The sequence below is a fragment of the Pipistrellus kuhlii genome, unplaced genomic scaffold, assembly GCF_014108245.1.
Source record: "Pipistrellus kuhlii isolate mPipKuh1 unplaced genomic scaffold, mPipKuh1.p scaffold_m20_p_6, whole genome shotgun sequence".
In the NCBI taxonomy this organism is placed as follows: domain Eukaryota; kingdom Metazoa; phylum Chordata; class Mammalia; order Chiroptera; family Vespertilionidae; genus Pipistrellus; species Pipistrellus kuhlii.
In genome coordinates this window covers 66780048-66806797 of record NW_023425562.1, presented here as the reverse complement: position 1 = coordinate 66806797, position 26750 = coordinate 66780048, and the positions used below count along the sequence as shown (strand labels likewise).

Here is a 26750-nt window from a genome sequence, read left to right as displayed (position 1 = left end):
TAATCCTCATCTTAATCAATAAAATCTTTTAATAACATAAATAAATAAAATGATCATAGAGGTTAAATAATTTGTCCACAGTCACATAGCTAGTAAATGCCAAAATGGGATTCAAATTCCAAAACTGGCTCTTTCCCCTCTCTACTGCCCAAGATTTGGCAATGACAAGCCTAATGGAGCCGAGTCAATGGTGTGACTGTTCTCTCCTGGGTCACAGTGCAGCTGTGAAAAAGTCACTTAATCCCAACTGAATGCCATTGCCCCCAGTTCATCCCATCCCACAAGTTTTTGGAAGGAAGTAGCCAGAGAGCCAAGTGAATGCTTAAGAGGTCATCAGGGACAAAATAAAGAAAGCTCCTTACTCAAAATAGCAAAAATCCCTCCTGCTGACACTTTCCAGAAAAATACTTACAAAAATGCAAATACCTAAAACTACAGGTGAAATTATTTTGATTATTCTAGATGTTACATTAATCTTCATTGCTATTATTATGCATCCATGGGAGTTCATGCATAGTACTGGGGATACTTGCCCTAGCCGATTTGGCTCAATGGATAGAGCATTGGCTGTGGACTGAAGGGTCCCATGTTCGATTCCCATTCAGGGTACTTGTCCAGGTTGCGGGCTTGGTCCGCAGTAGGGGGCATGCAGGAGGCAGCCAGTCAGTGATTCTCTCTGGTCATTGATGTTTCTATCTCTCCTTCTTCCTTCCTCTCTGAGAGTAATAAAAATATATTAAAAAAATATTAACCTACTAGCAAAGTTGTCCAAAGGGGAATTGTAAATAAAAACAATCTCTACTATTGTACATGTTGTTGCTCTACAATATCAAGAAACTGTAACAAGTTTTACTTGTTTGAATGAATACTATTAAGAAATTCCTAGAATGCCAGTTTTTTACTAGCATTGTTAAGAATATGCTAACCTGCTGTCTACAAGCACATACAGATTTAAAATAAAGTTTTTGGAATAATGTATACTTACATAGATTTAGTTCACAGTATTTTGATGAATACATATTTATTTCCAATAAATTAATCTGCATAGTACTCAAATCCTAATGTGTGATCCTAATAAAATAAAATAAAACTTTCAATTCCCCATCTGAGTAAACACCAATTTGCATTTCTGATTAAAGGTTATGGGGATATTTAATATCAAGCTGAGTTTTTCCTTCCACTCATAATTTCCTCCCATTTCCTCCCTTACCTATATCCAGGTAAGAACTAAAAATTAACTCTATTGCAGGAAGTGTATCAGCAATTAAAAAAGTATAATTGAAAACCAAATATAAACACATTTAATCATTATTAGTTTTTACCTGAGCTCCTCCAGCCCGACTAGCCTGTGTAAATGGGGTCTTGCAGGGTGACCTTGGACAGCCTCGGCAGTATGATCATTACAGCCTTATTAAAAATCAGAAACCAATTAATCAGTCTGTAGTGAGTTCCTTTCTGGGCCAACAGATCAACCAAAGGACTTGTGTGCATGCATATGGGCCTAGCCAGTGGCCATGGACAACAGGGGGATGGGGGCATATGTGCGGAGGGGGTTGGGATGGGAATGGGGTATGAGAACATTATGTGATACCATAATCAATAAAATTTTAAAAAAATGGTTAAAATGATCAGTTTTATATTATGTGTACCACAATTAAACAATGCATTAGAAAATGAAAAGTTCAAAAACAAAAAAATCAGAGGCCAAAGCAGTAAGGATGCAGAAGCAGATACCAAAAGCAGGAAATACCAAGCTGCTGGCACTTAAAAAGTATCTTCTCTCTATTCTGTAAGCTCATTAAGCCTCCAAGTTAACCAAAGTTGGTTTCATTAGACTTCCCTTTGCAGATATTTTTTTAAAAGCCAGGCTAAACATTTTATATGCAATGATGGTATAAACTCACTTCACGTGGATGGAAGGGTGCTCTCACTATCAGCCATTGGAAGCTTGCCTCAAGGTGGTGGAGGATGGCAGCGGGGCTCTAAGAAAAGGGACACGGCCACCTAGATGAGGCCTAAGGGTACTTAAAGGAACCTTCAGCCAAAGAAAACATATTCTCAGACAGCTTTTCCACTTCAACAGTTCCATCCACTATAATTAAGACCTGTTTTTCAGCCATGGTTTGTTTTTTGTTTTGTTTTTTTATTTCTTCTTAATGCTTGTTCCAAGAAAGAAATTGCTTGATGGGAGATCAAAAGCTGGAGGAGGTCAGTGTCTCCACAGAAACACGGTGTGCCAGCTTCCTTAGGTCGTAACATATGGACCACAAGTGACACTCCAGATGTAAAAGAGAAACATGAACAAAACTTCAGGAAACAAATACAAAAGAAAAAAACTTAGAGCAAATAAACTGAAAAATAAGATTGTGTTTCTTGGTTCTCTCCTGGGGGCAACTATTGAATATAACAAGTTGATACAAACATTCAATTAATTTAAAATGTCTCTAAAACGCAACACACTGGGTGGTTTCTGAAAGAAAGAAAAAGGACAAATAAAAAATAAAATAAAATTATCTGGGTATTTGCTAAAATTCTCCAGAGCCTAATGCATCTCTTCCATGAAAGAAGTTAACCCATTTTTTAAAAAAGCAAATAAATAAAAAGGAAAGCATGTCAATTAATTTATTAGAAAAGGAGAAGGATTTCTTTTTCTCGCTGCATTTTAAAGCTGAATTTTTTCCTTAAATTAGCACATTAGTCTATAACAAGGAGCACTAGGCTTGTTTCACTAACACAGTCACACTCTACAGCAATGTTTCTTCTCCTTTCAAAATGTCAATCCTTCTGTTAATAAACAGAAAAATTTCATGCTCCTGGTTAGGGAAACACTAACTGCTTTTGTAACAGAGCAAAACAGATCTCAGTGGTTTAATACAGACAGGTTTACTCCCTGTATTGTCACACCAATGCTGATGTTAACGTCCACTGTGTGTGTTCAGGGTGAATGGGTACTCCCCTCAGGGGGGCTCTCTGGAGGACACAGAAACTGCCCTCTGACGCAGTTGGCCACCTTCAAGAAAGAGGCCTAAGGCTGCTCTGGGGGTCAGCTTCATTCAACCCAGCAGAAGAGGCAAAGGACTTGGAGGACTGAGAAGGCAGGTTATCACAGACTGATCTGGAGGTGACACACATTGTTTTCATCCACGTTTCATTGGCCAGAACACTACCACCTAGTGTCAGCCAATGAAAGACAAATGGGAAATGCAGTCTAGTTGGATGCCAAAGAAGAAAGAGAATGAGCTGGGTGAGTACTGACTAGTCTTTGCCACATTTCCCAAGAAAATCCTAATAAATCCTCATAGAAGATGCCACATATAAGTTTAATGTTTCAGAGTCTAGATATGACATGTCCCTACCAGCCAAAAAGATTCCTGCATTCACTCAGCACATGTTTACTGAGTACCTGCTATATGCCAGGAGTGATTTAAGTAAGAAGGTACACTAATATAAAAAACTAAAATCCTTTTGTTGTTGTTGTTGTTAATCCTCACCTGAGGATATTTTTCCATTAATTTTTAGAGAGACTGGAAGGGAGGGGGAGAGACAGAGAGAGAAACATCAATGTGACACATCAATTGGTTGCCTCCTGCAAAGACCCCTACCAGGGTTGGGGATCAAGCCTATAACCAAGTTACATGTCATGAGCGGAATCAAAACTGGGATCCTTCAGTCCATGGGCCCAGGCTATATCCACTGAGCCAAACTGCTAGGGCAAAAATCCCTTCTTAAGTGGAGATTAATGGAGAGTGGTAAGACAATAAAATAAAGAAGTAAATGTTATAGTATATTAGAAGTGATTAGTACTACTAGGGATGAAAAAAATGAGGAGACTGGAGAGGCAAAGATTTGAGGAAGTAGTTAAATTTTAAGTGTGACAGTCAGGACTTAAAAGAGAGTAATAATGTGTGCCATAAGAAAGCATAGTCAGGCATTCATTATGTGGTTTGTATAAAAAATCTCCCAATATAATTTTATAGAATCCTGAATGTGGCTTATCAAAACATAATCACTTCTCTAAAATTCTGATACTCATCTTTTATCTTGTACCAACCCAAATGATAATCCACTGTCCTATAAAATAAGTATAAAGTGCTTATGTTTCCATTTCTAACAAGTACGAACAAAGAGAGATTTTGTTTTTATTCAGAAAAAATGTACCTTGCATTTCATGTACTCCCCTGAATCCTTTGATGTATGAAGGTACTAAGGGAAGTTAGTGTCTTGACCAATAAGACTATATAGGGCAACAATAAGAATCCATTTAAACCAGGTTATTTTGAGAAATAATTTCATGTATATAGGGATCTACAACTTCCAGATAACCAATAAACTTTAAAGACTTTTAAAATGACCCAGGACACTCGCCTTGCAAGAAATCGATCCAACAAATAGCTGTGAAGGCATCAGGAAAGGGTTGAAATGAACTTATCATAGTCCCCTAACCTAAATCATTGCTTTTCTCTCTAGCACCTGGCCACACACTCAACTGCCCAAGTCAGCTTTGCCCCTTTTGGAATCTTAGGTTCTCAGCCCCACAGATTTTTAGCCTAGATTTATGCCAAACAGATTCCCCTGACTTAGAATGTCACTATATTTCATCTCTATCAGGCCTCACTGTGGTTGATTTCATGAAACTAAAGCTTAAGACAGTGATCACAAATGGAGAGAATTAGCCACTGGTAGTGTAAACTAACTTGACAGGATGTATAATGTGTTTATATTGAATTGCTTTCTAAGAGATAGTTTCTTTCTCCTAAAAGCACTCACAGAGAATCACTGAATCTCTGAAAAAAGCAAAGACCTCTAGCTCTCAACCCAGCCAGCTCCAGGCAAGAAGAATGGAAGGTGCCGCTTTAGCTCACGGGGACTCAATAGCACGTGGACTTTGCTGCTGTTTGCTGTATGATTTTGAGAATAAGTTCTTTTATTACAAATATGTTTCTTTTCTGAACCCCAATTCTATTTATAAACAACTGCCTATGTTGGTTTCCTGTGCTTGAAATCCTTCCCAATGGCACAGTTTATCCAAAACTAATGTATTGTTTCCCTCTTAAAAGCCCTCCTAGGAAAAATAACTCTGCTTCTGAAAAGTAACCTAGTATTTAAAGGTCCCCCTTTAGTCCAGCCTCATGGACTCTGATCATATATGAGATGTCAGAGTTCTTGCCAGCTGAAAACTCCCTTTAGGAGCTCTTATAGCCTTCCTGGGCAGCAAACATCTGCATAGGTGGCTACCAGGTGACATCCTCTCCAGGAATCCAACTCTCCCTGCCTGGCTATGCACTTTCCTACATATTGACACTTGACACATGAGCAGTCAGATTTCTGGATCCCTGGACACCCAGAATTTTCCTTAGGAGCAACCTGCCAAAGAGGAGCAGCAGCAGCCTCTAATGTTACAGAGACCACAGAGCAGCATGGCCCTACACAGTGATACTAGCTATGTGCATCTATTGGAATTTAATATTAAATAAGTTAAAGTCAAATAAAATTAAAAATTCAACTCCTCAGCTGCACTAACCACATTTCAAGGTCTTGAAGCTGCATACATCTAGTAGCTACCATACTGGACAGCATAGAGAACAGAGAATATTTCCATTATCACTGAACGTTATTAGACAATACAGATCAAGAGCCACAAGTAAAATGTGAAAGGACAAGGATTTGGCCAAGAGAAGTCAGACCAGATTCATTCATGCAACAAAAATGTGTACTAAGCTATGCTGATCCTATTCCTAATATAAAGTAATATTCTAATAGGCTTAAAGCAGAGCTGAAAGATGGATACAGTTAAAGGTAAAGATTTTTGTCTATTTTACCCAGTGATAAATATTAAGAACATAGGACAGAGACAGACAGACTGTAGAAGCACAGTAAATACATTCTTATTGAATGGACAGGTAAACATGGTTTAGCTAATTATAAGGAGATCACCACAGAGAATTAGGAGGAATACTTTTCTAGGCTCCATTACAGGCTCCATCAAATGACTCACTAAAGCCGAAACCGGTTTGGCTCAGTAGATAGAGCGTTGACTTGGGGACTGAAAGAGTCCCGGGTTCGATTCCGGTCAAGGGCATGTACCTTGGTTGCGGGCACATCCCCAGTAGGGGGTATGCAAGAGGCAGCTGATTGATGACTCTCTCATCCGTGTTTCTAACTTGCTATCTCTCTCCCTTCCTCTCTGTACAAAATCAATAAAATATAATTTTAAAAAATGACTCACTAAATATTTCAATCATTTTTCTATGGACACCGATTTTTTAGTCCCTAATTCCGTACCGTAGGCCCATTAATACAAAGAAAGAATGAATAAACAGACAGGGCCATCCATTGTGTTTGCAAACTAGATTAGTCACATTAAAGTTGAAAGCAGCACACCTACTTTGTGAGTCTGGTGCATGAATAGGTTTTCAAGGCTGATGTTCTTTGGAAAAACACACAGAAAAAGTTTATACACAAAATAATCTGACACTCAGCACTTGGATCAAATTGGTGTCTATTGTGGCCACTTCTGAACAGTCAAATCCTTGATTACTTTATTTAGCATTATTTCAGAGTAATAGTGTTTGATGGCCAGCTTGTAGCATAGGAGAGCTTTTGCCTAGCACTCCCAATCACTCAGAATTATAAATAAGACAACTGAGTCATGCTTCTCCTCATCTCTGTCTCACCCATGCATTCCCAGGCACAATCTGACAGAGGATAAAGACTTGGGAGTGTCAAGGAGAAGAAAATAATACCTAGTCAAAATACTAGACTTAGGAATCTCCAAAGTCAGAGGAAGTGACTACTATTTGGGGAAAAGAGGAAAAAGAATTGGGCCCTGTCTGGGTGGCTCCGTTGGTTGGAGCATCTTCATCAAACGGTTGTAGGTTCTATCCCCTGGTTAGGGCACATACCTACATTGTGGGTTTGATTCCTGGTCAGAGCTTATAGGAGAGGCAACTGATTGATGTTTTCTCTCACAGTGATGCCTCTCTTTCTCTCTCTGTCTCAAAAAAAAAATAATAATAATAAACATATTCTTAGGTGAGAATTAAAAAAAGAAAAAAAGAAATGGGAATATTTAGGTTTCCACCATTATAAATGGATCACCATTATGAATTTCAATTTTATCATCTGAATTTCTATTTAGAAGAAGCTTGTTTCACTAGGGATACCTAGATTACTTAAACATCAGAAGTTTATTTGGATTGGTGCTCTTGTGCTTTTTCTATACATCTCTCTCTCTCTCTCTCTCTCTCTAAATATATATATATATATATATATATATATATATATATATATATATATATATATATATATATATATTCACTCACATACCCACCTAGGTCTATCTGTTAAAGTCATATTTTAAAGAGGTATGTAGACTTGAAGGGAAGAAGTGATAACTCATAAAACTAAGTAGACCACAGAAGTGAGTCTTGGGGTGGCATGAAAGATGCTTCAGTTGGTGATCCTCACACCCTAAATGCATGGCCAGTCAGCTTTATCCTGAGATCTTTGAATGAAAAACTCAGGTCCTTTTAGGAAGAATGAATGTTTGATAAAGCTATTTGAGAGTTTTCTTAGAAATGATCAAAGAATACTCACATACATACAATTACTGAATGGGAAAGTCAAGATACTTATTTCTAGTCTTAATCCTAGCACTAATTACTGTAGATAGATTATTTACTTACACTGGGTTATCATGTGTGGTCTCACACTGTTATATGTGGTTTTGGAGGTTGGAGGTGAGTCAGTGTTAGATTTGATAAAGAGAGAAAGCAAGAAAGAGCAACAGAGATAGAGAAAAGCTGTCGCTGAGTGTCAAAATATTAGATAAGTAATGTTCTAATGAAGACTTTTCCTGAATCATTGCCCTATTTATATCTGGCAAAACAAGTAAAGTAAACATGCCATTTTAACATTTTAATTCAGTAGATCAATTTTTCATCCTCAATCAGCTTGACACCATCTTTGGAAAATGCTTGCAGTAGGGTTTTAGTTTCCTTTGCTTACAAAAGGGCTTAAATTTATCCAACAAATGAACACACAAAATGTCAAAATAATGTTTTAACAGAAGCATACACAAGCCAAGTCCAATCAGATGTGCTCTCAAATGTGTGACCCTAATTCAACCAGATGTGAGTATGAGGCCTGACTGATCCCAGGCCCCATGAGGACTTCTGACAACATGCTTCTCACTTTGTACTGGGCATGCTGCAGTTCCGAGGTGCATCTGAGTTAGCACTGATGCAATGCTTTCTATTTCCAAAGCACTGCATAACCATTAATGATTCAAGCCTTACAACATCTCTCCAATGGAGGTCAGTGGCAAAATTCTAGGAGCACAGGTGTAGAAACAAGAGGAAGATGTTAAATGACATGGTAGAAACAAACGGCGAAGTGAAAAGAGCCTTCCACTCCTCACACAGATATATCCAGATGAGTGAGTGATGGCAAGTATTTTCAAAATGAGGTCAAATCTACTTCCTCACCACCAATAAAGTTAAGCCCTCCGTAAATTCTCCTCCCTGCCTCCCCCTTTTCTCGCTATCTCTTTAATCCCTTAAATGACTGAAATCACATCTCCATTTTGTGAAAGTGAGTTTGTTCTTTGCTATTTGCAACTCAGTTGGGTATCCTTGACTGTAATCTAATTAAGTTAATAAAAGACCCAGCATAACCAAGAAGAAAAGACTAAATACAGTTAAATTATACCATTGGCTTGTCCACAATGTTTCCCTGATTTTAAGGTTTGCACAAATCTACTGATGTCTATCCATACACTCCCAGGGACTCAAGTTCCTACTATAAGAATGCTGATTGTTCCCAGGGGCTTCAGTTCCCACTGCCATACCCTCAAACCCTATTCTAGGATCTGATGGTCCCTAGTCACAGACACTTAACAAACCGTAAGTTAAGGAATCCTACTCTAATTTCTGGAGGTCATCTGTCTAGTTATATCTGTATAGCATGCTTATATCTCACAAAAAATCTATTTCTAAAAGGCTGCAGGTTCGCCATCATTTTATACATTATCTGACATGTTTCCATTGATTTATTAATACATTATAAGGTAATGGATTTTTACCTTTAGGTTAGAAGTATATCAAATTGTCAATTGCTCATAATGCCTTAACTTTAAATGTATTTACTTTTCTCCTTCCCTTTATTTTTTCTACCAATCAATATTAGAGAAGTCTGAAAAGTAGAGTTTTAGAAGTGTATGCCTCTGTATGTTTAAGAAATGTGTTTGTATAAAGTGAATAAGTCCTTAATTCACCCTCTAGATTTGCTGCCTACATTTTTCTTATTGAAGGGCAAAGCCATTATTAAACAGAAAGGTTCTTCAAAGACGGCTTCAGGGCAACGCTTTGCTGATTGTGAAGCACAGGTGAATAAAAGTCTCTGCAGATTTCTTATACTTTCCCCTTGGTTGCACCTGAATATAGTTTCTCAGAGGGTAGTCCTGGACTCATCAGGATCATACCACAATAAGGTATCTTAATAGATACTATAATATTGCCTTATATCATTTAATGGATTTCTACTATTTAATATAACATGAATTGGTGATGTCATCTGCATGATAGGACTTTTTGTTAATATTCAGGGAGTGATATAACAACTTAGAAGTCAACAAAGGCAAGTCACATGATCAAAACATGCAAACTGCTTTTCAATACCTTCCTAATCATTTTATGTCCCACAGAAAATGCAAATGGTCTTAGCGTGGGGATGGATTGGATGTTTTTATGGAAAGTGTTTTGTGTAGTGAGTGGAATGCAGTAACCCTTCATATGTCACTGTAAAAGAGAACAGCTATCTCCACCCCCTAATAATTAGGCACCCCAACTCTCTACTCAAAATAGTTTTGCTATATTTTCTGCAAGATAGAAATATAACTTCTCATTTCATGGAAAGAAAGTCTAAAAACCTGTATTTTGAAGAAAAACCATGGGAACAGAAGAGAATAGTAAACATGGAGGGGGGAAAGCATGTGTGTGGAGGCTGGGTAGTCAGAAAACTAGAATTTGTAGTTTTCTACACTGATCAAGGGAGAATGGCACTGGATGAAAAGGGTGTAAAAAAGACAAAGTCTAAAAATGTATATTCTATTTTACTTATTCTGAGACAGGGATGGGCTAGTCTGGAGGACAAAGCTCCAGGACACTTGACTCTATTTTCACTCTCTCCTGTTCACCAAGTCATCTTCTGTGGCAAATCTCTCTCTCCCGGGGCTCTAATCCAGGACACCTAAGCAGAGTGCTGTTTTAGACTCATCAAAATTCAATATAGCAATATGAGTATAGTTTATCCAAAAGAAAAACCTAATCCCATATTCTGGTTATTTTACCAGGATATTGGGAGCAGGTGAGGCCATGCTAGCTTTCCTACAGCCCTTATTTTTCCGGTAGCTATTATAAGCCTAGGAAATGCAGGTCAATAATCTACTCTCTGATGCATTATTAAAACTACACTGTAATGGAAGATAAATATAACAAGAATTCTTCTTCTTCTTCTTCTTCTTCTTCTTCTTCTTCTTCTTCTTTTTTTTTTTTAAGGGGCAAGGGTTATCATAATATTAGGACAAATAATAGCATGACATGGTGCTGTATTCCTACTTTCACATTGCCAGCCAAACTACAATGAATATTAGATCAGAAAGTAAATATTTCCAATTAATTTTTTTGTGTTCCTTAAACGGAAATTGATTCAAATAACAGCCAATACAAATCACAGTATTAAAAAATTGGCCTGGAAACATGAGCTTTACTAGTTCAGAAGTCATTACAACAAAACAGCTCTCTTGGAATATGCAAATTCACTGATAAGTGCAAGATAAGTTACTTCAGAAACAGTTTTCAGCCATGCTCAGGATCCCCAGTCATGCTGGGCTTCCAGGGCTAGGAACAATTTTGAAGCCAGTATTTCCATCTGCCCTATGGTTGGCAAGCAGCCAGCAGCCAGGATGATCAACAGCGTCTGGGGCTTAGGACTTACCAGCCAATGAGTAATTTATTTTTGCTGTTTGGTGTTTTGTCGATTGATTTCTTAGAGTGAAAACTGCCAATGCTGGAACCCACCTGCCAATGCTTTCATCTCTGCCAAATTATTTTGAAAACATAATGTGAACATCAGGACACATACAACCCAACACCTCACCTGTGACAGATGAAACTCTATTATCACTGTATACTAAGGAGCTTAGCAGCTGATAAAGATTTTCAATGTTATCTCTCTCTCTCTACCTATCCATCCATATATATTTGTATACATACACACTTGAAATGCTTCCTTTGAGTTTCTAAACACAATGAGTGGTCCTGCCTACGATATTTTCCCTACAAATGACATATTTGCTAGAGGCCAACTTTAATAAATTAAATGGGCTTATTTGAAAGAGCCAGGAGAGCCTGTTGTTGATATTAACAAGTTTTGGTGAAATGTTCCAAATATACAGTGTACAATTCTCAAGGCTATCATCTAAATTGTGACCACTGTGCTTATAAACTAAAAAATTACAATCATACTTTAAAATGAGCCATAATGCTGTGTTTACAATTAGAGTTGTCAAAAGCTAGGTGAGATAATGCACTATTTGGCAGAGTGATTAAGAACTAAAATTAAGAACTGAAACTAAGCTGACTCTTTGTATTCCTAATCCATTCTCCTCTTCTTATTAAAAGATTTCAGACAAAAATCTTTTTTTGCCTGAAATCTTTTGTTTTCCTCACCAGCAAAATGGGAATAATAATCTATCATGGGGTCATTCTAAAATTAAATGAAATAACTAAAGAGAAGTTCTCTTTAAAAGCGCTTGGCCCACAATAAATCTTTGACAAATGACAGCTGTTTTATCCACCTTGAACAAAATAAGCTCCTCTGTGATAGATAACCAGACCTAAGGAGAGAAAACTCCCAGGTCTTTTATGAAGGACTGTTGGGGCATCGGCAGTAGCAATGGGGCACTTAAAAGTGAAAGCTCACAGCAAAACTCAGAAGATTTAGCCAGAATCTGCAGGAAGGAAAGTCATTGGCATATAAAGGTGAAACATGGGTGAAAAGCCAGGAGAGAAAGTTTGAATGAGTAAGTACATGATGGGCTATTTAAAAAAATAATAATAACATATTTTATTGATTTTTTACACAGAAGAAAGGAGAAGGTGAGTTAGGAACATCGATAAGAGAATCATGGATCAGCTGCATCCTGCACACCCCCTAATGGGGATGTGCCAGCAACCAAGGTATAATACATGCCCTTGACTGGAATGGAACGTGGGACCTTTCAGTCCACAGGCCGATGCTCTATCCACTGAGCCAAACCGGTTTTGGCAAGATGGGGTATTTTTAAGCAATGTCTTTTAAGTCCTAATGGATTGAATAAAAATTATAATGCAATATTATGCTTAACTGGGTTTTATGTGACTGTGTAGAGGAGAGAAAAAGAGGGGCAGATTATGTAGAAAGAGTGCTTGTAGGATAAAAATAAATAAATAAATAAATAAATAAATAGATAGATAAATAAATAAAAACTAATCTGAGAGAGGGGGCTCTTTTAGTATACTTTGGAAAGTCTTTGAAAGCCACTGAAGAGTCTTCAGTATATTTAGTGGATTTATGACCTCCTAAGTTCAAAACTGAAAAAAATATTGATAGGGGTGGTTGAGGAAATAAAGTTATGGAACAAAATGTTATGGAAGTTTTAGAAAGAAGACACAAGTGAGAAAACTGAATTAAGAAGAAGGGTGGGAATAATAGAGCTACTTTCCATCACAATTCTCTTATTCAAGGAAATAGGTTTCTTAGTTCCCTACACTTATTGACTTGAAAAAGGACAAACACAAATAGCACATCACACCACACAATATGTTTGGAAGTTACCAAAGCCAAAAGACCTGTTGAAATCTTGTTAAAGCAGCAGTGCTGATGTTAAAACGCAAAACTGAAGGTACAAGAGTGAAAGTGTCAAGCTGGGAGCCAGATGCCACTTTCACCAGTGACAGCTGAACGCCAGGCAGAGCCTCAGAGCCTGGGCAGATGCAAAGAGAAGGCACAGGTGTAAAGGTTTAATTATGAAGAGCAAGAACTCTAAAAGGCCTGAATTCTTCCCAGAAGTTCTAAGAAGAAAAATATATAAACACATTGAAGAGGGAGAGGGCAGCCTAGAGAAAGCTCCATTTTAAAAACTCTCCTGCCCCACCTGAGGGTGAGGCAAAAAGAGATGAGAAGTGGAGTCAGAATATAGGTCAAAGAAATAAAAAAAAATGCTGAATCTCTGTGAAAAGCCTTGAAAGGGAAATGTATCTACAACAAACATAAATTCCATGTCATATTTTTATTGTTGTTGTTGTTAAAAATTCATGGTTAGTTCCTCGTTTGTAATTTTCACTTAGGTTAACCAAAATTGTTTTCTCTCTCCAAAATGTTTTCACTATCAGATTATAATAATACAATCAATCAAAAAAAAGTTTATTAAGCATCCACCAAACTGTGCTTCATTCAGAGGCATAGAGCTAAGGTGGGGAGGAAATTGCAAAGACTAGCAAGCTTGTCTAGGAAATTACAATGACTAGGAGCTTGAAATACAGGGCTGGAGATAAGATTCAAATGTTTAAATAAACATGGCCATATTTACTTTTACAAAAAAGAGATGTTCAACTAGTGTTCAAGAAGTGCAAAAAGGAAATTGGATCTTGGGTCGCTGGCTTGCCTGGGTTAGTCTGAAGATATTTTAGGAAAATGAAATATTTCAACTGGGTTTCTGAAAGGAGTGGTTCACATAGCTAGAATTATTAAAAGAAGGCACCCTAAGTGAGGGGAATACAATGAGCAGAGGTCTGGAGTGAAAGTGCAAAGCAAATGTTCTAGAAGTAATTTCTGGGGAATGCAATTAGATCCAAATGTCTAAAAATTGATGAGCAGAGGGAGATGGCATCTCAGATCCGACCTGAAAACCCCAATTGTCCTAGGAGTTTGGGGTTGGCATTAACAGACACTTGTGTTAGTGACTCACTCAAGAGAATTACTTCTTCCAACCACCTAGATGTTGCTTTTATGTCCTTTTGCTATATGTGGCAAGTTTGAGGGAAGGGTGTACACTTACATTCTTCAAGAATTATCTAAAAGATCACAAACAAGTGTTAGCAAAAATGTGGAGAAAAAGGAACATTTGTGCATTGTTGGTGGAGTGGAAAACTGGTGCAGCCACTATGGGAAACAATATAGAGGTTTCTCAAAAGATTTAAAAAAGATCGACCATAAAAGGCAGCAATTCCATTTTTGGGGTATTTATACTAATTTAATGGAAAAATAATAATCTGAAAAAAATATGGACCCCTCATATTTACTGCAGCAATTTTTTGCAATAGCCAAAATATGGAAGCGGCCTAGCTGTTCATCAATAGACAAATGGGTAAAGAAGATGAGGTACATATATACAATGGAATATTATTACTCAGCCATAAAAAATGAATTCTTGCCATTTGCAACAACATGGATAGCCCTAGAAGGTATTATGATAAGTATGTCAGACAGAGAAAGATGTACCACATAATTTTACTTATATGTGGCATCTATAAAACAAAATAAAGAATTAGCAGAACAGAAATGGGCTCAGAGATGCAGAGATGTTGACATATGAGAGAGGGTTTGGGGGATGACTCAAAAAGTTGAAAGGGATTAAAAAGTACAAATTGCTAGTTATAAAAATAATAACAGGGATATAAAATACAGCATAGGGAGTACAGTCAATGATAATATAATAACTATGTATGGTGTCAGATCGGCACTAGTCTAATCACTATGTTGTACATCTGAAATTAATAAAATATTGTATGTCAAAGTAACTGTAAAATATGTTATGTTATTAAGAAAAGAAAAGAAAAAAGAATATGGCCAAAGACACATTGAAGTCCACTGTCACTCTGGACTTCATATTATGAGAGAGAGTAAATTTCCTTATTCTTCAAGTCAGCTGGTGTCAGAGTTATTCCCTTATTTACTGTCAAAAATTAAAAATGTTGCTTTTCCGCGCTACCCAGGGAGGCCTCCATACGGCGTCGTTCTCGGTTCCCACGTAACTTAAAGGGAAACTTCACAATGTCCGGAGCGCTTGATGTCCTGCAAATGAAGGAGGAGGATGTCCTCAAATTCCTTGCAGCAGGAACCCACTTAGGTGGCACCAACCTTGACTTCCAAATGGAGCAGTACATCTACAAGAGGAAAAGCGATGGCATCTACATCATCAATCTGAAGAGAACCTGGGAGAAGCTTCTGCTGGCAGCTCGGGCCATTGTTGCCATTGAAAACCCAGCTGACGTCAGTGTCATATCGTCCAGGAATACTGGCCAGCGAGCTGTGCTGAAGTTTGCTGCTGCCACTGGAGCCACTCCTATTGCCGGCCGCTTCACCCCTGGAACCTTCACCAACCAGATCCAGGCAGCCTTCCGGGAGCCAAGACTTCTGGTGTTGACTGACCCCAGGGCTGACCACCAGCCTCTCACAGAGGCGTCTTATGTAAACCTGCCCACCATTGCTCTGTGTAACACAGACTCTCCTCTGCGCTACGTGGACATTGCCATCCCTTGCAACAACAAGGGGGCTCACTCAGTGGGTCTGATGTGGTGGATGCTGGCCCGGGAAGTACTACGCATGCGTGGCACCATCTCCCGTGAACACCCGTGGGAAGTCATGCCTGATCTGTACTTCTACAGAGATCCTGAGGAGATTGAAAAGGAAGAGCAGGCCGCTGCTGAAAAGGCTGTGACTAAGGAGGAGTTTCAGGGTGAATGGACTGCGCCTGCTCCTGAGTTCACTGCTGCGCAGCCTGAGGTCGCAGACTGGTCTGAAGGCCTGCAGGTGCCCTCCGTGCCCATTCAGCAGTTTCCTACTGAAGACTGGAGTGCTCAGCCTGCCACTGAAGACTGGTCTGCAGCCCCCACTGCTCAGGCTACTGAGTGGGTAGCAACAACCACTGAGTGGTCCTAAGCTGTTCTTACACAAATTCTTAACGGAAATAAGGTTGATGGAAAATAAACAGTTTCTAAAAAAAAAAAAAAAAAAAAAAAAAAAATTAAAAATGTTTCTAGTCAGGGTTTGAACATTGGCTAAGGTAATTGCATTCGTGTGTGTGTGTGAGGAGATAACTTTAATGTGCCAAAAGGAAATAAATGTCAACCTGGAATGCTATGATGCTACACCCAGGAAAAACATATATCAATAATGAAATTTCAGGCAAAAACAAACAAACAAACAAACAAAAAACTAAAATGCTTCACCATCAGGGGAAGTACAAATAAAGAGAGTAATTTCATAATGTTCAGTTTCAATTTAGCAGGAAGATATGACAAATTTAAATCTGGTTAGCTATCAAAATAAAACAAAATAGCCTCAAATATATGCAGCAAAAATTTCACAGAATTCCAAGGAGAAATAAACAAGTCACCTTCCAGCCTGGGACACTTTAACATAACTTTCTCAGTCACATAAAGCAGTAAGTAAAAAGAATAAAAAAGAATAGAGAATATTTGAAGAGCACAATTAACAAATGGCTTAGACCACATATGTCAAACACAAGGCCCGCGGGCCAAATCCGTCCCGCCAGGCCTTGCAATGTGGCCCGCACCGCGCTGTCATCACTGCACTCCGCTGCGTTTCCATCACAATGACAGTTTATGACTGTTCAGTAAACCATTCGGCCCACGATTTAGGCTGGATTTTAGATTTTGGCCCCTTCTCTGATTGAGTTCGACACCCCTAGCTTAGACCCAGAACACTACTATAGGAAAATTCAGAATACTGCTTTTTCTTTGTGTGTTTTTTTTTGTTGTTGTTGTTGTTGTTGTTAATCCTCACCTGAGGAGATATATATATATATATATATATATATATATATATATTTAAGAGAATAGAAGGGAGAGGTATCAGACACAGAGAGAGAAACATCTATGTGAGAAAGACACATCAATTGTCTTCCTCCTGCACGGGCCCCACCAGGTCCGGGATCAAGCCTGTAACCAACCGAGGTATGTGCCTTTGACTGGTATAGAACCCGCCACCCTTCAGTCCAGGGGCCTACACTCCAACCACTGAGCCAAACAGGTGAGAGCTAAAATACTGCCTTTTCATGAACATGCACAATAGTTTAAAAAATTGACCATTCACAGCCTGAGAAATACTATACAATGAGAATCGTATACAATAAAAGCGTAATATGCTAAGTGTCCAGACATCTGGTCGGCCATTCAACCAATTTAAGTATAATATGCTAATGATATGTTAAGGTTGCTCACTCACTCACTATGACTTGCACTGACTACCAGGGGGCAGATGCTCTGACTGTTAAGTTAGTTTGTGGCCGGGGTCCAGCCAATCAGGACTAAGTGAGACTGGCTACAGATGTCCTGGAGCTCTCCCATGATCTCTCGCTGGCTGGTCAACCTCCCACATCCCTCCCTAGTCCCGATTATGCACTGGTGGAGTCCTACAGCCTAGCCTGCACCCTTTTACAATCCGGGCCGAGGGACCCCCCTGAATGCACAAATGTCATGCACCAGGCCACTAGTGAATAATATGCAGCTACCTACCCACAACCATACAGATGAATCTCACGAATAATCACATTTAGAAAGATGGCAGAACAAATGTGTATATGCTGTATAACAACAGGACATTTAATTTGTCTTGGATTGTGAAGGCCTTTTAAAATAGCTCTAATTGGAAAAGTATTTTCTCCTAAGACCCTCTTAAAGCTCTGACCTATATGATCTAGTTTTAAAAAGTGTTCTTAAGCAAAGCAAAAATCCATCAATCAAAAATTAATTTCTAAATCACTGAGATTCTTTGCTTGTTTTTTCAAATCCATAAAGAGAATATGCTTAATACAGCAATGATAGCTAATGAATATGAAACACAGTTACATACATTATATATAAATTAACTGATTGAATCCTTATAATATCTCTTTAAGTTATTACTGTTGTTTTATCTTCATTTTACAGATGAGGAAACTGAGTGTAGAGAAGCCAAATAAATGGCCCAAGTCAAGCATCTTATAAGTGGCAGACCTGGGATTCAACTGCAGACTCTATAGTTGCATCTCCATTCACCCTATCAATGCAACTTCTCATCTAGCAACTCCTGAGAAAATCCATCTCTTATTTCTAATCTAATCTTCTCTTCCCTCTCAATTCTGCATCATAAAAATCTAAACTACTAAAAGTCTAACCTCTCCCGTAGGAAGAGAAGGGAGAGAAGAAAAATGAGTAATGAAGCCTTAATGCTCTTCAGCTCAAGGGATACCAGAAGAAGGCAAGGGACTTAAATTTGTATTAGAATTACTGGGGGCTTTACTAAAACACAAATTCCAAGGCTCCACCCCTACACTTTACCTTTCAGTTTGTCTGTGGTAGGGCCTGAAAATTTGTGTTTCTAAGAAGTTCCAGATTGATGCTGGTCTGAGGACCACTCTCTAGGAATCATTGCTCTGGGTTAATAGCTCTTTGCTCTGATTTGAAAAAAAGAACACTAGTTTATCCAGTTATCCAAAAGTTCTTCTATATATTATCCAAGTCTAACAGCAAATTCCTCTAACCAGATATTTCTGGTCCCAGCCTAAGAGAAGTGGGACCCAAAGGAAGAAGCCAAGCTTCTTCTCCTTTAGCTAATAAAATGAAATAACCCTTCTTTCTGACTCCATCTTGTTTAAGCTCTCCCAGTTAGCAACTTCTGCTTAGCTCTGTATGTAAAAATGGTCATTATTAAAAGTATCTAACCTGTAGCCTAGGAATTACTGAAACAACCTCTAGCATAAAACTAGCTCCCCAAGAAGATAAGAAAAGTATCTAAGAAAATAATGATTGGAGCAGGAGTTTGGTCAACAAAAGCAAAGATGTGATGCCATCTCTTTGGACCTTTGCTGGCATCAGATGTCCACAGTCATCAACCTGTTCTTGACTTGACCTTAAACTTCCACTAATATAAAAGAAGCCTGAGTTCTGCACTTTTTCAACTTTAAGACACCAATTTACCAACTCTTTGGCTTGCTGACATTCTGAATAGTTTCTTTTCTTGCCCCAACACTTTGGTACTCAACAACTTCTTATTTGTCCTCCAACAAGCAATAAAGACTTTTACTTGATTACACTAAAGCCAGCCTTTTGAGTTCCCCTTGTCTTTTGTTTTTTTTTTGGGGGGGAGGGGAGGGGGAGGGCAGGGGGCTACCTCTTCCTGTCAGTAACATTCTCTTCCTTCTAACTTCATGGAATAGAAACCTCAATTCCTATGCAAAAAATAAATAAAATGCTATGATTTTCGCATATATCCCCAACAAAAAAAGAATACTCAAAGAATACTCACTATCAAACACAGGTTGTAGAAGGATGGCTTCTTTATACAAATTGAGAAATACACCAAAGCAACTGTAAGAGATAGCTTACAAACTGACCTCAAAAAATCATACTTAATCATCATCGCCATGCTCAAGTCATATATACTCTTATCAAGAGTGTCAATATGAGAACATACTCCACTCCACTCCCTCAACATAAAACATGAAAACTATATTTGTAGTAAAAATTTCACATTAAATCTAATTTTCACCTAAATAAATTATAAATCAATTGGACAAATTCCATGCATGTATTTTACTTTATTTTTTATCCTCAACCAAGGGTTTGTGGTTTATTTTTTCTTTTTAAATTTTTTTTTTTTTGAGAGAGAGCGTGGAAGAGAGGGAAAGACAGAAATATCTATGTGAGAGAAACACATCAATTGTTTGCCTCCTGCCCTAGCCCCTTACCAGGACCCAAGTTTGGGAGGAGTCTGCAACCAACATACTTGCCCTTGACTGGAATTAAATCTGCAACCCTTATTTGGTCCATAGGCTGATACTGTAGCCACTGAGCCTAACTGGCTAGGGCTTTATTTTACTTTTAATGCTGGACTATGAGGTCCAAATTCAAAGCTCTGTTTTGTATCTAGGATGATGTTTACTTGCACCAAATATTTAGAAAATAAAATTTTCTTCCCCCAAGCCCATGGAATTATAGATCTAAAGTAAATAGAAGTAGTACATTGATTTCAACTGAAGGAACACAAACATTATTTTACTTGCATTTCTCAGATGATTTAAATGGATTTATTCAGGTATGCTAAATAATGCATTACTTTAGCAGCAAATGCAATTTTTCCTATTTTACATACCAAAAAGATTTAAAATGTCCTATCTCAGACAAAAATGGGGCTCCCATGTCAACAACATTGAAGAGAGCCCAATCAGTTTAATCTTCTCCATTTCCTGTATAATAATAATAATCCATTTTATCAGTATTTCGAACTCATCTTTATTAAAAATCTTTGTTTTTAACCTATTGGCCTCCAACATTTTTCAAGAGAAAAAAAATAGAAACTTCCTCAGGGAAATGGAGATATGTCCATTTAAGTCCAGAAATATTATGGGCTTTATAATTACTAATGCTGGAGAAACACACTTAAAAATCATGTAGAGAGTTAGGTGCACAGAAAAATTTAATTTGCTTTGCTGTCTGAAAAAGATCCTAGATAAAGTATATGTGCATGTGTAAGTATATTTGCATATATAAACATATGTATGCATAAAGATATATACTTGTAAATTGATGCTCTCAAAAACTTGATAAACAATGTTTGAAAAAAGATCCTAAAAATGACAAAAGGAGAGAATTTTTTAAATAAAGACATTTATTAGGATTATGGTACCATCTAATAGAATGGGTCATATGCAATTTTACATACCCTAAAGCTTTATTTTGAAAGTTTAGCTTCTAATTTTCTAAGACAAAAAAAAAGGAGTCTCTTTGAATTTAACTATTTCCTTAATAATCATAATTTTTCACATAGTATTTTCTAAAAAATCAAGACCCCGCTATACATTATAAATGCATGAATACTGTGCTCTGACTTATGAAAGAATCATATCAAATTTAGTCAGCATGTAGTTCATTAATAATTCAACCAAGTAGACTTCATTGTGATCAAGATAACAGACATTTAAAAATTAAAGATGCAATCTATAATGAACAAATATTATTTAGTATAAAAAACATTTTTTTGAGAGGCAGCAAGCATTTATTTGAGATCAGGAAAAATAGCTTCTAGGGAGGTTCTGATTCAGAAGGAAGTCCAGATAATGCTCTGATGAGGACACAAAGGCAGGGGTATTTTGAAGAAAGAGAGGGGAACTATGGCATCCATGGAAGAAAGGCATTTCTATTGGTGCAGATCACAAAGCACAGTGATGTGAAGTCTAAACAATGCTCTTAATTTCAGTCTGGTCGTCATCAGCCCAGTAGTCATAACTGCTTTCTTGTTATCTTACCAGTTTGGGGGAAACAAGGTTCTTGAGCCCAGTCACTCCAAAGAGGAGTTTGCCCCGTTCTTTAACCTTCCACAATCTGAGCTTCAGGGGCAGGCCTGGCAGTTCCTCCTCCATTTCAAGGTGGTTCAGTTTATATTATTTACAATCCTGTGTTCATTCTGGTCTTTCTGCCAGGATTTCCCTCAGAATTATTTTTAATTAGTCTTTATTATTGAGATTATTACAGATATCCCTCTTCCCCCTCTCCCCCACCTAGGTCCTCACCTCCCTATTGTCTATATCCATAGATAATGCATACATGCATGTAAGAACTTTTTTGCCACTTTATTATTCATATTTCTTATCTTTACCTTTTTCTTCTTCTTCCTCTTCTTAAAGAATACATTTTCACATTTCATATAATGGTTTAATGGTGATAAACTCCTTTGGCTTTTTCTTGTCCATGAAGTTCTTTATCTGACCTTCAATTCTACACAATAGCTTTGCTGGGTAGAATAACCTTGGTTGTAGGTTCTTGTTATTCATTACTTTGAATGTTTCTTGCCACTCCTTCTGGCATACATAGTTTCTACTGAGAAATCAGCTGACAGTCATACGGGCACTCCCTTGTAGATAACTAACTTTTTTTCTTGGTGATTTTAAGGTTCTCTATTTGTCTTTTCCTTTGGCGTTTTTATTAAGATGTGTCTTGGTATAGTCCTCTTTGGATTTCTCTTGTTTGGGATTCTCTGCACATCTTGGACTTGTAAATCTAATTATTTTACCAGGTAGGGGAAGCTTTCTGCCATTATTTCTTCAAATAAGTTTTCAATATCTTGCTTTCTCTCTTCTTCTGGCATTCCCATAATTCGCTTAAAGTTATCCCAGGGGTTCCTTACACTATCTTCATATTTTTGGATTATTTTTCCTTTTCCTCTTCTGATTGGGTATTTTTTGCTTCCTCATATTTTAAATTATTGATTTGAGTTTCAGGATGCTCTAGTCTACTGTTGAATCCCTGCATATTATTCTTTATTTCAGTTAGTGTATGCTTAATTTCTGCTTGGTCCTTTTCCTTTTTTTTTTTTTGCCTTCTCATTAAGATTCTTGAAATTCTAAGTTTCTTGGAGGTTTCTAAAAGATTCATGAGTAACCTTATAACTGTGGTATTGAACTCTATATCCAGTAGTTTACTTTCTTCTATTTCTTTCATTTGTGACATGTTTCTTTGTCTTCCCATTTTGGCTGCTTCCCTGTGTTTGTTTCTATATACTGGGTAATTGTTGAGTCTCCTTAAGTTGATAGAGTGGCCAGCCTCGTGTCCTATAGGACACAGTGGCTCAACCTCCCATACCACCTGAGCTGAACACTCCCATACACCCCTTTGTGGGCTGTGTGCACAATATTTTTGTAGTTGAGCCTTGATTGCTGTTGGTGTCACTTGGAGGAATTGACCTCCAGGCCAATTGGTTGTAGGGACCAGTTGTGACTACAGTGGGAGACACCCTTATGGAGTAGGACTTGCTTCAGTGGGGCTTTGGCACTGAGTCTGTGCCTTGAGTGTGTTGCTTATGGATGTGAAGAATTGTAATCTGGTATGGTCTCACACTGATCATTGGGTATACCGGCTCTCAGGTCTCTAGAGAGGTGCAAGTCAGCACCTGCCTGGGGCCATCCAGCAGGAGTGACAGAGAGATCTGCAGATAACTCCTCTTCCTATCAGGTTTACAAATACCCAGATGAGGCCCAGCTGTGAAGGCAGGCAGGCTAGTGCTGGTGCTGGGTCTTGGGCCTTTTATTGAAAGGGTTTTTTTTGTTTTTTTTGTTTTGTTTTTGGCGGGGGGAGTCCCTGACCCAGCAGTAACTTGTTTAACAGAGTTTTAGCCTGTGAAAGGACTGGCCATTCCCATGCAAAAGCTGCTGTTACAGTTTGGGTGGAGTAGTAAATTAAATGAGGTGGGATCTCAGGAAACCACCTGACATTTTTAGACAAATTAGCTATACACTGCATCACATGGATGCCAAAGGCCTGTTTGAACACCTTTGCTATCTGCAGTTACCAAGATAAAATGTCTCCAATTCACACAGGTCAAACTCCTGGTCAAGGGGACAATTTGCATATCATCTTTTTATTATATAGGATATACACTGAGTGGCCAGATTATTATGCATTCAGAGATCATAATAATCTGGACACTCAGTGCAGACTCTATTAATATCTGTTGCATTTTCTTCCAGACTTCTTCTTTGTTTCTGCACATTATTGTTTTTGCATTTTTCATTAGAATTCTTCCCATCATTAAAATTGTTTTCAAAATTGTAATATGCTTTATTTTATAAATATACCATAACATTTCTCTATTGTCATATAAATATATAATATTTAGATTGTTTCTGATGCTTCACTATTATATTATCTATATACTATTATACTTGGGTAAATAATCTTTGGGCATGTCTATTTTTTATATTTTGCATATTTTTTCTTTAAATACATTTCTTGAAGTATAATTGTTATTTGAAAAATAAGAACAACTTGCCCTGGCCAGGGGGTTCAATTGGTTGGAGCATCACACAATGTACCAAAAGGCTGAGGGTTAGACCTTCAGTCAAGAGACATTGGGGGCTAGGGGAAGAGGAGACAGCAAGTTGATGTTTCTCTCTCACATCATATGTCTCTCTCTTCCTCTCTCTATAAATATTAATAAAAACACATCCTTAGGTGAAGATTAAAAATAAATAAATAAACAATAAAAATGTGTTTAGGGAAAGTATATTTAAGAATTTAAGTGAAGGTAGAAAAAGAGAGAGTAAAATAAGTCAATAAGAATTTTAAAAATATATAGCAGTCTTTATATTTTATAAGTCAAAATTGTTTAAAGTATAGAAACTGTACTTTATATCAACTTATCCAATAAGGTCAAAACATAATGCTAAAATATATCTATGAATCTCTGGGGCTCTGTATAGAACTGGGATATTTGTTCTTATTAAAAAATTCCAATTTTAAAGAAAACAGCATTGTTTTATGAGACTAGCAAAGATAAATGTTGTTATCAAGATAAGGATCAATGAAAAAATGTCCAAAGTGATCAAAATATTTTTCCAAAATAACTTTCTCATTTTGTTTTGAAAACAAATATCAATGTATTTTCAACATCTCTAAGAAATATAAAAAATGGTCCTGATGGGCTATCTCATTCATCATTTTTGAAATTAAGGAAAGATAGTTTTTTTTCTCTTTCATATTTATTCTGTAGAGCCAGATATAACAAGGGCAAGAGGAAGCAGCAGATCAAACAGTTTGGATCTGAATATGATGGATATGAAAACATCACAGGGCTTATCAAGAATCTAAATACAATTACTAAGAATGAAAGAGAAGGTATTAACTCCATGAGAAGAAGTGTACTGAAATTTAAGTCATTAGCTAGTTCTTGTGATTAGGATAAATCCTGAAACCCTCTTCCCAGACACCCAAAACTTGGGGAAGGCCACCATATGTCATGCTAATGGAACTTCTGCTCCCTATTGCCTGCATGAGCTCTGATTAATGAAGGACATGCTCTGAATGATAGAAGTGATTGCACTACATAAGCTAGGATGCAGACAGGCCATGGCTTGATTAGATTTTGGAACAGACACCTCCTTTCTCCTGGGGCATGGCTGTCCACAGCACAACAGTCATCTCTTAAGTTGTGGTTAATAAGCAACAGTCTAGAATTTAAAACCTGCATTTCCAGAGCTGCTTTAAAACCTACCCCACCAATAAAAATTAGATTGAAGGCATACATGAAAAGATAAACTTTAAAAACCACTGGAAGGTCCCAGGTTTGATTCCGGTCAAGGGCATGTACCTTGTTTGTGGGCACATCCCCAGTAGGGGGTGTGCAGGAGGCAGCTGATTGATGTTTCTCTCTCATTGATGTTTCTCACTCTCTATCCTTATCCCCTCTCCTCTGTAAAAATCAATAAAATATGTATTTTTTAAAAAACAACACAACTCATTAGAATGGAGAGGCCCAAATATGGCAATCCATGGACAAACACAGGCGTGTTTCTAGCCTTATCTGTGATAAGGATTTGTAATTTCTACTTAAAAAAAAAAAAAATACTACCAGCCTGGTGCACAAAATTCATGCAGATTAAAAGGAGGTCCCAGAGTCAAGTCCCACCCACCCACATGTGCTTCAAAATCACATGAGACCCAGACCCAGCTGAATCCCCCCATTGGACTTGATCCAGACCAAGCCAGTCACACTCTTGTCAAGCTCTGCCAGGCAGGGGGCATAGCCTCAGGTTTCCTAGCCCAGTGCAAGGATGGAGGTGTAGCCTGAGGTCCCACAGATGGGGAGGGAGGCATGCTATGAGGTCCCCTGTCAAGCCCTGCAGGAGGCTGGGAGAGGGAGGGTGTAGTCTCAGGTCTCTGTTGATTGCTCATTAAGGCTCCTAAAGGGAACTTGGCCTCAGCTGTAGGTGCAGTCATCTTTGTGATGGAGTGATGGTCAACCAGGTTATTCCCTCTTTATTAGACAGGATTCTTTACTGAGAATCTATTACACCTCAAAAAGTCATTAAGTTGAATGTTCAGATTCTCAAGGAACCTTGCAAAAGAAATAATGGGGCACATTCTTAGCCACCACAGCTATGGACAACAAAGACCAAAAAGGGTGAAAGATCTTATTTGTTGTAACCTAACACCTTTACTGGTATTTCATTGTCAGGTTGTTAAGATACAGATAATATTCATGTCTGTCACCTCAACTGCTACTTACCATAGAAAAGACAATATTTTAATCTACAAGCTCAGGGAGTTACAATTTGTCTGCCTATGAAAGAAAACCTAAATGACTTTTTACATATGGATAAAAACAATTCTTTAAAGACAATTTGAATATTTTTTTTCAAAGTCAGGCTCTCAACTGTAAAATACTGATCCTTATATACAAAAATGTAATAAGGAAACTTCCATATATTATCATCAGCTTAGATACATATGCCTAAGATTCAGCTAATAGGTTCTCTAATTGTGGCTGAAGACCAACAACACCTTTTCAACCTATGTTGTGGTTAAAGACTATGATGGTGAGTCAAAACTGGTTTGGCTCAGTGGATAGAGCTTCAGCCTCTGGACTGAAAGGTTCAGATTTGATTTCTGTTAAGGGTATGTACCTTGGTTGTGGGCACATCGCCAGTAGGGGATGTGCAAGAGGCAGCTGATCGATGATTCTCATCAATCTTTCTAACTCTCTATTCCTATTTCTTCCTCTCTGTAAAAAATCAATAAAATATATATTTTTAAAAAGACTATGATGGTGAAATGTATTCATACATTCCAAGGACACATAAGAATTCTTCAGAAGGCACTTGTCTCTTCTAATATTGTCAATGTCCTGGTTAATGTCAGCTAATGTGATGGCAC

General features: G+C 37.7%; 2 protein-coding genes across 2 annotated transcripts in view; one reads left to right on the top strand and one right to left on the bottom strand.

Moving 5' to 3' along the window:
• Positions 1-26750, bottom strand: part of MACROD2 (mono-ADP ribosylhydrolase 2) — a 1879699-nt gene that overhangs the window by 659242 nt on the left and 1193707 nt on the right. The gene's annotated exons all lie outside the window — the stretch shown is intronic.
• On the top strand, positions 15023-16042 carry LOC118708498 (40S ribosomal protein SA-like). The gene has a single exon (XM_036419930.2). The coding sequence runs from the start codon at positions 15094-15096 to the stop codon at positions 15979-15981; it is 888 nt and encodes a 295-aa protein (XP_036275823.1). The 5' UTR covers positions 15023-15093; the 3' UTR covers positions 15982-16042.